At 52.7% G+C, this 13663-nt stretch overlaps 1 protein-coding gene across 1 annotated transcript; it reads left to right on the top strand.

Annotated features, from left to right (window-relative positions):
• Positions 1 to 1690: 1690 nt before the first annotated feature.
• PPIB (peptidylprolyl isomerase B) lies at positions 1691 to 11842 on the top strand. The gene is made up of 5 exons (XM_077828637.1): positions 1691 to 1883; positions 3241 to 3354; positions 4839 to 4932; positions 10856 to 11040; positions 11455 to 11842. The coding sequence occupies exons 1-5, from the start codon at positions 1725 to 1727 to the stop codon at positions 11575 to 11577; spliced, it is 675 nt and encodes a 224-aa protein (XP_077684763.1). The 5' UTR covers positions 1691 to 1724; the 3' UTR covers positions 11578 to 11842.
• The last annotated feature ends 1821 nt before the right edge of the window (positions 11843 to 13663 follow it).

Raw genomic sequence — 13663 nt, 5'->3', positions numbered from 1 at the left:
CAAATTTAACACTATTAATTTGGGCTTGAATAGGTACTGGAAGTGGCTGGCTCACTACAAAAGCAATTTTCCCTCTCTTGGTATTGATACCTCCTCACCAATTATTGGGAGTGGACCACATCCACCCTGATTGAATTGACCTTGTCAACACTGGTTCTCCATTTATAAGGTAACTCCCTTCTCTTCATGTGTCAGTATATTTATGCCTGCATCTGTAATTTCCACTCCATGCACCTGAAGAAGTGGGTTTTTTACCCACAAAAGCTTATGCACAAATAAATCTGTTAGTTTTAAAGTGCCACCAAACTCCTCGTTGTCTCTGCTGTAACTAGCTGTAGCTGGGTCCTGAATGCATCCCTACCACAAATGAGTGAATCCATGTGGCTAAGCTCTAGTTCCCGCAGTGGGTTACACTACCTCTTGCTTTCCCTTGTGGGCTGTAGGAGTAACTCAGCCCTGGACACTCAAGACCAGAGCCAGGGCTAGGCATTAGCAAACAAACTAATTAACAGGGTTCAAAAAAGAACTAGATAAATTCATGGAGGGCAGGGATGGTGGCCCTAGCCTGTTTGCCAGAAGCTGGGAATTGCCGATGGGGGATGGAGCTCTGTTCCGTTCACTTCTTCAGGGGCCCCTACCATTGGCCACTGACGGAAGAAGGATACTGGGCTAGATGGACCTTTAGTCTGAGCCAGGATGGCTGTTCTTATGTTTAGGGCTCTGAGCAGCTCGAAAGGGCCCATATTCACTTTTTATTGTAAGAACTTGGCTGTTTTAGTGGGGGGGGGGGGGGAATATATTCCTACTAAGGGCCCCTACGCAGGTAGTACCAAGCTGCAGCATTCGTCTGTCTCCTTGCAGAGAGCTGAGGAACCACGCCAGATAGCCAAGAGCCCCCTGCTCACCATGGGTCAGGGTCCAGTTTGTAGGGTGATCATATTTCCCAAAGGAAAAACAGGACACCATGTGCTGCTAGCCCAAGTCCTCCTCCCCTCCCCCGGTCTTGCCTGCCCTGAGCCTGCTTCCTGCCCTGCGGGGGTCTGGCGCGGGCACTTCCCCTGCCCCCGCCCGTTCCTCCACCCCCGACTACGGACAAAAGTGGGCATGTGCCCCGGCCCCCTGACCCAGTGGGCAAGAACAAGTGGGACAAACGCCCCACTTCTGCCAGAAGAGTCAGGCCGGCCGGGACTGGGATTCGAAAAGGGACCGCCCCGGCCACACGGGACATACTGTCATTGGTCACCCCGCCGGTTTCGGCAGCGCCCGGCCCGGGGGTCGCAGCCCAACGGCTCAGCCGCGCGCTCCCTGCCGGGAGATGTAGTCCTTGCATGGGGCGCGCCGTGCATCCTGGGCGCTATCCCTCGTGGATGACAGTGGGCCCAATCGGCGCGCGCCGCTGCGCTCCGTCCTTCCGTGCCCGCTTCCATGGGCTAAGACGTGGCCCAATGAGAAACTGGAAACGTGGCAGTTTCTGGGGCCGGTTCCTGATCCCCCTCTGTCCGCGGTGGAACGCGCTATCCTGGCTCGCTGGGCGGGGGGAAGAGCGTCGCCTCCCCTTCGGGATCGATTTGTTCCTTCAGTCCGGCGCCTGTAGGCGGCAGAGCGATTCGGGCCGTACCACTGCCAGGGCGGGGGAGCGGAGGCGTATCCGCCTCAGGCCGGGCGGCGCAGGGCTGGGAGTGGGCGCGCGGGTGGGTGGGGCGAGCGGCGCGCGGGGGTCCCGGATGCTGGCGGCGCGGCGGGCGCTGTGGTCGGGCTGCGAGCGCAGGAGGATGAAGCTGCTGGTGGCCGCGGCGCTGTTGGGCGGGTCGCTGCTGGTGCTGCTGCTGCCGGCCGCCTCGCGGGCCGAGGAGCGCAAGAAGGGGCCCAAGGTCACCGCCAAGGTGGGCCGTCCCCCCCCCCCCCGCCCTGATCGCCTCATCCCTCCCGGAACCCCTCCCAGGGCCCCCTGGTCTCCCCCCGCCGGGCCCCCTACCCCGCCCGGAATCTGCCCCCCGGGTCCCCGCCCCCGCCGGCTCAGCCCCCAACCCCCTTACTCCTCGGGGCCCCGAGCCCCGCACCCCAGCCGGGGCAGGCCGGACTCGGCTCCCCTAGAGCGGGGCGCGGTGCCCGCTGCCTGGCCCAGCGGCCCCGGAGCCGTGGCCGCGCTGCCGGGGCGGCCCCCGGCAATTCGTGGGTCCCGAGGCCGGGTGGGGGTGGGTCGGGGCAGGGAGGGGGCGCGGGCTGCTGGCTCCCTGGGGAAGGCTCAGACGGGTGCCCCGGAGCCGCGGGGTCCGTCCCTTCCCGCCGGGCTCGCGCGGCCCGTCCCTTCCCGCCGGGCTCGCGCGGCCACGGCTCCTCTGGGCAGCCAACAGGGGCGGCGGGCGCCAAGGGTGGGGAGCTGGAGGTGCCGCCGGCCTTTGTCGGTGGCTCGGTTAACCCCGGCCTCTCCGGAGCCCTGCCCCAACCCGGGCCGAGTGGCACGCGCCGGGCACAGATGGGGTCAGCGGGAGGGTCTGTCGGAGGGCAGGGGGTGAGATGACCGGGTTCCTTGAAACAGCTGGAGTCTGGGATCTGCCGCAGTCCCCCGTGCACGGGTGTGGGGCTGCAGGGAAGGGGCAGGTCAGCCTGTGAGCTGAGCCCAGCGCTGTTCTAGGAATGGGAGCCCCAAAAGCAAGGGCTCTGATGGCAAAAAGTATGGTGGCAATTCTCTCTGAATCCATTCAGCCTGCTGCCATCTTGCTGACTCCATGCCAGGCATTGGGGGCGGGGGACCTGATAGCCAAGATTCCTTAGGCAGGAACCCCTGCCAAGCTTGGCTTAAGAGCCAGCTGGTGCATGAGTCTCAGGAATAGAAAGGTGCGTAGCTCTGAGTATAGCCCTAGAGTAAAAGACACAGGCCCTGCCCTAAAGGGCAGATAATTTGGTCTGATGGGGTTGCTGTGGAAAGGTCTTCAAGGTGCAGCCAAATGAACACTAAAGAGCTCTGAGCTTTCTAACCCCTCCCGATGTTGAGCTTAATTCTCTGCCCCTTATGCTGCTTCTCAGAGTTGGGATGATTTACAGCTCAAAGGCTGACTTGCAGCTGGATCCCATGAGCTGGAGCTGCTGTCAGCTAGCCAGCCAGCCAGATAGGCTCAGTGCCTGGGCCTGGCATGGTGGGGAGGTGTCATCCGACTGGCTCCATCTGGTATTCCAAGTGCCACGCCATGACAGGAGAAACAGGAATCCCTGGCTAACATAGCTTCCCTTGTACCACAGGTGTATTTTGATCTGCGGATCGGGGACGAAGATGTTGGCCGGGTCGTGATTGGCCTTTTTGGGAAGACCGTCCCAAAGACTGTGGAAAACTTTGTTGCCTTGGCCACAGGAGAGGTGAATGAACCGCTGGGCAATGGCCCTCACTCTGGTTTCCCAACTCACCTGGAGTTGCAGTGTGCCATTCAGCATAAGTTGGTGTTGGCCCTGGTGTGTATACGCACACCCGCCCCCGCCGGAAGCAGGGAGAAAGTCAGGTGCTGGGCTGGGGAGCAGTAGTGAGGTCGTTCCAGCAGCACATGGGGTGTGTTTGTTGGCAGCCTCCATATTAATTACAGGTCAGATGTGCTCACTGGTTGAGCAGACCTTCCATTTCTCCTTGATGGGGTGTGCCAGCTGCCAGGGTAGTTATCCTTTGCAGGCTCATCCTGAGAGTTATGCTCAGGTTTATTCTAAATACACGTGAGGGGGGTGTTGCCTCGAGCCACAAAGACCTGTAGAAGGTCTACCAGCATTGCTTAGCATCCTGGCACTTCAACCCCACTTTTGATACCCCCCACTTCTAGTTCTGCCTAGGGGGAGGAGGAGTGAGTGGGGGAGCATGGTATAGAATGGGGGAGTCACCAAGATACTTCCCAGTCTCCTGCTGCTGCACTGCCTGTGAACCAAACCCCAAGGGAATAGCAGTGTGGCATGTCCCCTTTTTTATATAACTGGCTATCAAAAGGCTGAAGCCCCCAAGACTGAGATTTCTGAGTGCAGCGCAGAAGGCTGTTTGCTACGCCCCTTCTCCCATGTGTAAGGTGGAGGGGTCTGTGCACAGCTGCCCGCTGCAGAGAGATCAGATCCCTCACTAGCTCCCAACACTTGGAGCCCTGATTCTTGTTCACTGCCTGCTGCTGAGGGCCAGGAAGTGTTCTCCAGCAGAGCCCTGGGCTCCGGTCACTCGCTCATCGTGGTGAGTGCTGGGTTGGGGCATTTCAGTGGGAGTTGAGTGTCTAACTCCTTTTGAGCCTTCTAAAAATCAGAGCCCCTAGCAGTACTAAACTCTTCTCAGCTCTGTCTTGCACTGGGAATGGAGACAAGTCCCACTACCCTCTGGGCTTGCTGGGGGCTAAAGCTCTTGGGACCCTGAACTGGGATGCGTTGGAGAAGATGCAAAATTGCCCCAGGTTCCCATCCCTACCCCTTCACTGAACCAGCTCCTGTCCTTGCCCAATTGCCTACCGTAGGACTGAATTTGCTACTCTCCTGGTAATCACTGCTCAGCCTGCTCCCATTGAACTGTTCCTGGACTCCCCCTCAACCCTGGCTGCAGGTTCAGGCATGCAGTGCTGCAGTATCAGTCGCATTTGAAAGGGTTTCTTCCCAACCAGGAGGGCCAGAGACATAAATGGACACTCCGTACTGCCGCCTGAGACTGCAATCCATAGGAAGAACTGGCTTCCCGCACCAGCTCAACCTGCCCTGTCTGGGGGGAGCACCTCTTTGGGGAGATGGGTAGGCAATGAAGCAGTGATTGTGGGGGTGGAGCAATCCCTTAGCTATTGCCCAGGCACTTGCTCCTCCCCTGGCCTCATGTTCACTCTCCTCTGTTCCAGAAAGGGTTTGGGTTCAAGGGCAGCAAGTTCCACCGTGTGATCAAGGACTTCATGATCCAGGGAGGAGATTTCACCCGCGGAGACGGCACCGGAGGTAATGCTGGGCCTGTGCCACCCTGCCACTATCCTGTGCTCCAGGCCATGAGCCTTGCGCATGGACTCCCTCAGGCTGTGAATCTGCTGCACTTGCCCAGCACTCTGCAGAGCCACTTTGGAGTTAGAGACATAGGCGCTGACTCTGTGGGTGCTCCAGGGCTGGAGCACCCATGGGGAAAAATTAGTGGGTGCTCTGCACCCACCGGCAGCCAAGCTGTCCCCTCCTCACCTCCTAAGAGCTGTTTGGTGGTGCTTAGGACTTTCTGGGAGGGAGGGGGAGGAGACGGAGAAGAGGCGGGGCAGGGGCGGGGACTTGAAGGAAGGAGGTGCAAGGGGGCGAGGTGGGGACTTTGGGGAAGGGGTGGAATGGGGGTAGGGCGGTGCTGAGCACCCACCGGGCAGAGTGGGAGTTGGCACTTACGGTTACAGGGATTCTCCTGAGTTCTGCCATTCCCCAGCACGGACAGTGCACTCAGGCTCTTGCTCAGACAACACCCCACCAGGGATCACCCTTGGTAGGGGACTCCTGGCTGTGCTGTGGAGAAGGGTGTCGCAGTGAGCAGCCAGGCCTGAGCTGAAGCGTCTCCCATCAGCTTGTGTAACCAGAGCTCCTGCTTAGGATGGGCACATCACTGAGAATGGGCACTTGCAGAACAGGGTAATTATTGACTAATCCATCCGCAGTCATCCAGTACCAGCATCTGGCAGTCTGAGGCTTAGGGAGACCCAAACATGGAGTTGTATTCTTGATCTTGGCTAATAGCCGTTGATGGACTTATCCTGCATAAACTCACCTAGTGCTTTTTTGAACCCAGTTATACTTTTGGCCTTTTACAACATCCCCTGGCATCGAGTTCCGCAGGGTGACTCTGCGTTGTGTGAAGAAATACCTTCCTTTTGTTTGTTTTAAACCTGCCTATTAATTTCATCAGGTGACCCCTGGTTCTTGTGTTACGTGAGGGGGTAAATAACACGTCCTTGGTCACTTTCTCCGCACCAGTCATGATTTTACTGACCTCTGTCAGATCCCCCCGAGTTGTCTCTTTTCCAAACTGAACAGTCCCGGCCTTTTTCTCTCTCCTCACACGGAAGCTGTTCCATCCCCCTCATCATTTTTGTTACCCTTCTCTGCACCTTTTCTTATGCTAATAGATCTTTCCTGAGACAGGGTGACCAGAACTACACGCAGTATTCAAGGTGTGGGTTTACTTTCGATTTATACAGTGGCATTATATTTACTGTCTTATTATCTATCCCTTTCCTAGTGGTTCCTAACGTTCTGTTAGCTTTTTTTTTTTTTTTTTTTTTTTTTTTTACTGTCACTGCACATTGAGTGGACGTTTTCAGAGAACTATCCACAATGACTCCAAAATCTTTCTGGCGTGGTAACAGCTAATTGAGACCCCGTCATTTTGTGTGTCTTGTCCGGATTATGTTTTCCAATATGCATTACATTGCATTTATCAACATTTCATTTCATCTGCCATTTTGTTGCCCAGTTACCCAGTTTTGTGAGATCCCTTTGTAGCTCTTTGCAGTCAGTTGAGTAATTTTGTATCTTCTGCAAACTTTGCCACCTCACTGTTTTACCCCTTTTTCTAGATAATTTATGAATATTTTGAGTTACTGGTCCCAGCACAAATCTCTGTGGGACCCTGCTGTTTACCTCTCTCCGTTGTGAAAACTGACCATGTATTCCCAGTACAAATCTCTGTGGGACCCTGCTGTTTACCTCTCTCCATTGTGAAAACTGACCATGTATTTGGGGGGAGGGATAGCTCAGTGGTTTGAGCATTGGCCTGCTAAACCCAGGGTTGTGAGTTCAAACCTTGAGGGGGCCATTTAGGGATCTGGGGCAAAAATTGGGGACTGGTCCTGCTTTGAGCAGGGGGTTGGACTAGATGACCACCTGAGGTCCCTTCCAACTCTGATATTCTGTGATTCCTACCCTTCGTTTCCTGTCTTTTAGCCAGTTACTGATCCATGAGAAGACCTTCCCTCTTATCCCATGACTGCTTACTTTGCTTAGAAGCCTTTGGTGAAGGACCTTGACAAAGGCTTTTTGAAAGTCTGAATACACTATGTCCACTGGATAACCCTTGTTCACATGTTTGTTTGACCGCCTCAAAGAATTCTAATAGATTGGTGAAGCATGATTTCTCTTTTCAAAAACCACGTTGACTCATCCCCAACAAATTGTGTTCATCTATGTGTCTGATAATTCTGTTCTTTGCTGTAGTTTCAACCAATTTGCCTGGTACTGAAGTTAGGCTTACCATCCTGTAATTGCCAGGATTGCCTCTGGAGCCTTTGTTTAAAATTGGTGTCACATTATTTATCCTCCAGTCATCTGTTACAGAAGCTGATTTAAGCTATACATTACACACCACAGTTAGTAAGTTTTGCAGTTTAATATTTTGAGTTCCTTCAGAACTGTTTAATTTATCAGTTTGTTCCAAAACCACCTCATTCTGGGACGGTTCCTCAGATTTGACACCTTGAAAGAGTGGCTCAGGTTTGGGAATCTCCCCCTCATCCTTTGCAGGGAAGTCCATGGCAAAGAATTAATTTAGCTTCTCTACAACGGTCTTGTCTTCCACAAGTGCTTCTTTAGCACCTCGATCATTCAGTGGCCCCACTGATTGTTGCCAGGCTACCAGCTTCTGATGTACTTAAAAAAATTTTTTGCTGTTTTTGTCTTTTGCTAGTTGCTCTTCAAATTCTTTTTTGGACTGCCTAATTATACTTGACTTGCCAGAATTTATGCTCCTTCCTGTTTTCCTGAGTCAGATTTTACTTCTAATTTTTAAAGGATGCCTTTTTGTCTTAACCACCTCTTTTACTCTTCTTTGCCATAGTGGTGTTTTTTGGTCCTCTTACTATTTTGGGGTTTTTTGGTTGGGGCATACATTTAATTTGAGCCTTTATTATGTTTTAAAAGTTTCCGTGCAGCTTGTGGGCATTTCACTCTTGTGACTGTTCCTTTTAATTTCCGTTTAACTAGCTTCCTTGTATTTGTGTAGTTCCCCTTTTTGAAGTTAAATGCTACTGTGGTGGGCTTCTTTCATATTTTCCCCCCCTACGAGGATGTTAAATTTAATTACATTATGGTCACTATTACAGAGCAGTTCAGCTGTATTCACCTCTTGGACCAGATCCTGTTTGCCTCTTAGGACTAAATCAAGAATTACCTCTCCCTTTGTGGGTTCCAGGACTAGCTGCTCCAAGAAGCATTCATTAATGGTGTCTAGAAATTTTATCTCTGTATCCTGTCCTGAGGGGACATGTACCCAGTTAATATGGAGATAGTTGAAATCTCCCGTTATTATTGACTTTTCTTGTGTTGTAGCCTCTCTAATCTCCCTGAGCCTTTCGCATTTTCCATCACCATCCTAGTCAGGTGGTTGATAGTCTATCCCTCTGCTAGACTGTTGTTCAAGCATGGAATTTCTGTCCACAGAGAGTCTGTGGTGCTATTTCATTCATTCAAGATTACTGTATTTGACGAATAGTGCCACTCCCCCACAATGACCTACTCAGTCATTCCTGTATATTTTGTACCCTGGTATTACTGTATCCCATTGATTATCATCATTCCACCAACTTTCTGTGATGTCTGTACTATCAATAGCCTCATGTAATGCTAGGCACTCAAGTTCACCCATCTTAGTATTTAGACTTCTAGCATTTGTATACAAGCACTTATAAAAATAGTCAATATTTAGTTGTCTGCCTTCATGTGATGTAACTGAATGGGACTCCTTCTCCTTTGACTTTCTCTTCAGCTCCCATCTGTACTCTCTCAACTTCTATCCTCTCCTCTTTATTAGGTAACAGAAAATCCCCGTTAATAGATCCTCCCCTAAGAGAAATCTCTGTCCAAACCATGTGCCTGCGTGTATATATACACCATATACCTGTTGGCTTTCCCCCAGCCCTTAACTTAAAAACTCATGTACAACCTTTTTAATTTTACCTGCCAACAGTCTGGTTCCATTTTGGACTCGGTGGAGCCCGTCCTTCCTGTGTAGCCTCCTCCTTCCCCAAAAGGTTCCCCGGTTCCTAATAAAACTTAAAACCCTCCTCCCTCCACCATTGTCTCATTCACGCATTGACACTCTGCAGTTATGCCTGGCTAACTGGCCCTGCATATGGAACTGGAAGCATTTCAGAGGATGCTACCATGGAGGTACCTGGCAGCCACCATGGAGGTACTTAGCAGCCTAAATTTGGCCTCCAGAACCTCTCTCCTATCTTCTCTGTGTCACTGGTATCTACGTGTACCACGGCTACTGGCTCCTCCCCAGCACTGCGTATTAATCTAGCTAGATGTCTTGAGAGAACTACAACCTTTGCACCCAGTAGACACTTCACCATGCAGTTCTCCTGGTTATCACAAACCCAGCTGTCTGTGTTTCTAATGATCAAATCCCCCATTACTATTACTGTCTCTTCCTAATAACTGGGTTCCCTCCCCTGGAGGGGGCATCCTCAATGCAAGAGAACACCATGACATTATTTTGAAGGAGGGTCCCAGTCATGGGATCGTTTCCCTTTGCTCCACTTTGATGTTCTCTTTCTCCAGGGCTTTCATCCTCCTCAGCAGCACAGAGGCTGTCAGACTGGGCGGTGGGGCTGCTCTCCTGGGTCCCAGAAAGTGTCTGTGTACCTTTGTCTCCCTTAGCTCCTCCAGTTCAGCCACTCTGGGCTCAAGGGCCTGTACTCTGTCTCTAAGGGCTGTGAGCTGCTTGCACTAAATGCACATGTGCCACCTACCCACAAGGCAGGTAATCAAACATGCTGCATTCAGTGCAATAAACTGGGTAGCCCCCACTCTGCTGCTGGACTTCTGCCTGCATTATTTTTACTCTTGCAGCTTTTTTTTTTTTTTTTGGAGTAGGGGGAGAGGGAAGTTTGATTGGCAGAACATGAGGGGATCTGGTCCTCACACTCCTCTAAAGTCCCTTCCAAAACTCTGCTGTTCGCTAGCTCCTCTGGTTGCTTAGGAGTTGGCTTTTTAACCCCCTGTTCTCCTTTAGGGTCCCTTGACAAAGGGGCAGGACTATTCATGGGATTAGGAATGAGAGGCTGGCAGGCTAGAACCTTATTAAGAAGCTCCCAGCCTGGCCTCGCAGGCGGCTAGGCTTAGCACTCTGCCCCCCAAGACAAACCAACCACACCATGAACTTCAATCAATGAGGCACACAGCAAGCGAACAGACAACAAGCTCCCCCAAGGGTCACTTAGTCACTTCTGCTCCCACTGACTAGTTCTAGCAGCTGCCCCTTGTTGCAGTGTGTCTCTGCTCCCTACCCTGACCCTTGCACTAGCAGCCAGGCAGGCACGTGGCACAGTATGAGCACTAGATTCCCTTAATAGTTCAGTCTCCCTCGGGGAGCCCTGGCCAACGCTCCTTACACAGGAACTAGGAGGGCTTCCGCCTGGGACCCTTCCCTCTTGTTCATTCCTAAAGCTGAGCCACTGCTGTTTAAGCAAAGACTAGCTCATTGCTGCATATCTGTATTGTGACTTGCAGAGGGTGGGTGTCCCCTGGGAGCTGTCCATGGAGCGTGACCTATCCTTGTGTGTTTTGAAAGTGCCCATGCTCCTGTCAACCACAGCACTGCTCTCAGCCACAGCTCAGTGCACCCCTAGCCTGCCAGCATGGGGCTCCCTACCCATATCTGTGGCACTTCCCCTCCCTCCCAGAGGGTGTGTTGGTTCTTGTAGATGGAGGGAAGACTTCCCAGCAGCCTCACTGAGGAGCTGAGCCCTGCATGATGGGGGTAGATGCGGTCTCTTCTCCCTGATGGAGGCTGCTGCCTCTCTGGATGTGCTAATACGCTCGTCTGGTGCTAGCAGTGGGAGCTGACCTGCATGGAACCCATGACTGTAAGCTGCTCCTCTTCTCTCGTTGCCAGGCAAGAGTATATATGGTGACCGTTTCCCTGATGAGAACTTCAAGCTGAAGCACTATGGACCTGGCTGGGTCAGTATGGCCAATGCTGGCAAGGACACCAACGGCTCCCAGTTCTTCATCACCACAGTCAAGACCTCCTGGTTGGATGGCAAGCATGTTGTGTTTGGCAAAATCCTGGAAGGGATGGTAAGGAGGAAGCCACATCCCTGGTGGGGTGGAGGGGAGATGCCCAGGGGTGATGTGGGGTGGGGGAAGCACCCTCCCTGGCATGGCTGACGCGCAGTTGGCTGTGCGCGCCCCTGAGGGAATGGGGCCTGGGCTGCATGTTAGACCTTGCTAGAGCGCCAGACAGAGCCCATGGCTGCTGTGTCTCTGGAAACAAAGGCTGAGGGGGGTGAGTCTAGTATTGTCCTGGCTCCTGGGAGAGGAGGCTCCTTTTCTATATTTTCTGGAGCAGGCCTGAGGTGAGACAAGGGAACAGCTGGGAGTTAAAGTTGGAGCTTGCCAGCTGGGGAAGGGGTGGAAACACCCCTCTCAGCTTTGGCTGTCAGGGGACCCTGTGCACAGGGACATCCCATCCTCACTGTGGGTGTCCCCTAGGGTGCGGTGAAGAAGGTGGAGCAGACCAAGACGGACGCTCAGGACAAGCCCCTGAAGGATGTCACCATTGCTGACTGTGGCACCATCGAGGTGGAGAAACCATTTGCCATTGCCAAAGAGTAAACCATCCTGCCCAAGCACCAGGGCAGAACCGTGCAGCCAGAGCTGGCCTGTGAGGGGCTGCGGGCTGTGATGCTCCATAGGGCTCCTTGGATCTAGCTACCGTCTGGGTGAGCAGCAGCTGTACTCTGCCACCAACCTCCTGCCCAGCCTCTCCTCCTGTTTTCTGTGATCCAACACATTCCACCTGGCCAGCAGACGGGGTGTGGGTCCATCACTTTTGTAAGAAGCACATGCACCAATAAATGTGATCAGTGTGTTTTTTATAGGACTGCCTGAAGTGCGCTTCCTGTAAGGCCTGAATGCGCCCCTGCATAAATAGCTTCTTCCCAGGCCCTTCTGCCTGAGCTGGGCAATGACCAGCCTTTTGCTGCTTTTATGCCCCACTACCGTGGCTAAGGCATTTGAACAGAGAGCTTGGAGGCACATGATCTGCTTTGGACCTCAGGCAAGGCCAGGGCTGGTGTCTGCATCTCCCCCTGTATTGCAGCGTGGTGCCTCTGGTGGGGGCTGCACTTCCTGCTCCTGTTAGTACAGTCCCTGGGACCTGTTCATTTCCCCCTTGGTTAAGGTGTGGCACAGGCAATGCACCCAGTGGTGGAACTCTGCCCAGTACCTTAGAATCATAGAATATCAGGGTTGGAAGGGACCTCAGGAGGTCATCTAGTCCAACCCCCTGCTCAAAGTAGGACCAATCCCCGACTAAATCATCCCAGCCAGGGCTTTGTCAAGCCTGACCTTAAAAACTTCTAGGGAAGGAGAGTCCACCACCTCCCTAGGTAATGCATTCCAATGTTTCACCACCCTCATAGTGAAAAAGATTTTCCTGATATCCAACCTAAATCTCCCCCACTGCAACTTGAGACCATTACTCCTTGTTCTGTCATCTGCTACCACTGAGAACAGTCTAGAGCCATCTTCTTTGGAAGCAGCTATCAAATCCCCCCTCATTCTTCTCTTCTGAAGACTAAACATCCCCAGTTCTCTCAGCCTCTCCTCATAAAGTCATGTGTTCCAGTCCCCTAATCATTTTTGTTGCCCTCCGCTGGACTCTTTCCAATTTGTCCACATCCTTCTTGTAGTGTGGGGCCCAAAACTGGACACAGTACTCCAGATGAGGCCTCACCACTGTCGAATAGAGGGGAACAATCACGTCCCTCGATCGCTGGCAGTGCCCCTACTTATACACCCCAAAATGCTATTATCCTTCTTGGCAACAAGGGCACACTGACTCATATCCAACTTGTCGTCCACTGTAACCCCTAGGTCCTTTTCTGGAGAACTGCTGCCTAGCCATTCGGTCCCTAGTCTGTAGCAGTGCATTGGATTCCTCCATCCTAAGTGCAGGACTCTGCACTTGTCCTTGCTGAACCTCATCAGATTTCTCTTGGCTCAATCCTCCAATTTGTCTAGGTCCCTCTGTATCCTATCCCTACCCTCCAGCGTATCTACCACTCCTCCCAGTTTAGTGTCATCTGCAAACTTGCTGAGGGTGCAATCCACGCCCTCCTCCAGATCATTTATGAAGATATTGAACAAAACCGGCCCCAGGACCAACCCCTGGGGCACTCCACTTGACACCGGCTGCCAACTAGACATGGAGCCATTGATCACTACCCGTTGAGCCCGACAATCTAGCCAGCTTTCTATCCACCTTATAGTCCATTCATCCAGCCCAACCTTCTTTAGCAAAGCTTTTGACAGTCTCCCACAGTATTCTCGCCAGCAAGTTAAAGTCAAGGAACAACACGTCCACTGCTTTCCGTTCATCCACAGAGCCAGTTATCTCGTCATAGAAGGCAATTAGATTAGTCAGGCATGACTTGCCCTTGATGAATCCATGCTGACAGTTCCTGATCACTTTCCTCTCCTTTAAGTGCTTCAGAATGGATCCCTTGAGGACCTACTCCATGATTTTTCCAGGGACTGAGGTGAGGCTGACTGACCTTGTTCATGAGAACATCCAGTAGTTGCAACTAGGCTTTTGTCCTCTTTCACCCCTTGGCTGAGGCGCCAAACAGGGCATGTCACACCCAGGACACAGCTCTTTATAGGCCTTAGGCCCAGATAAACACAGCACAGCAGCCAT

The sequence above is a fragment of the Eretmochelys imbricata genome, chromosome 10, assembly GCF_965152235.1.
Source record: "Eretmochelys imbricata isolate rEreImb1 chromosome 10, rEreImb1.hap1, whole genome shotgun sequence".
NCBI classification, from domain to species: domain Eukaryota; kingdom Metazoa; phylum Chordata; order Testudines; family Cheloniidae; genus Eretmochelys; species Eretmochelys imbricata.
Note: the sequence above shows the minus strand (reverse complement) of the source record. Positions and strands in the feature narration are given on the sequence as shown.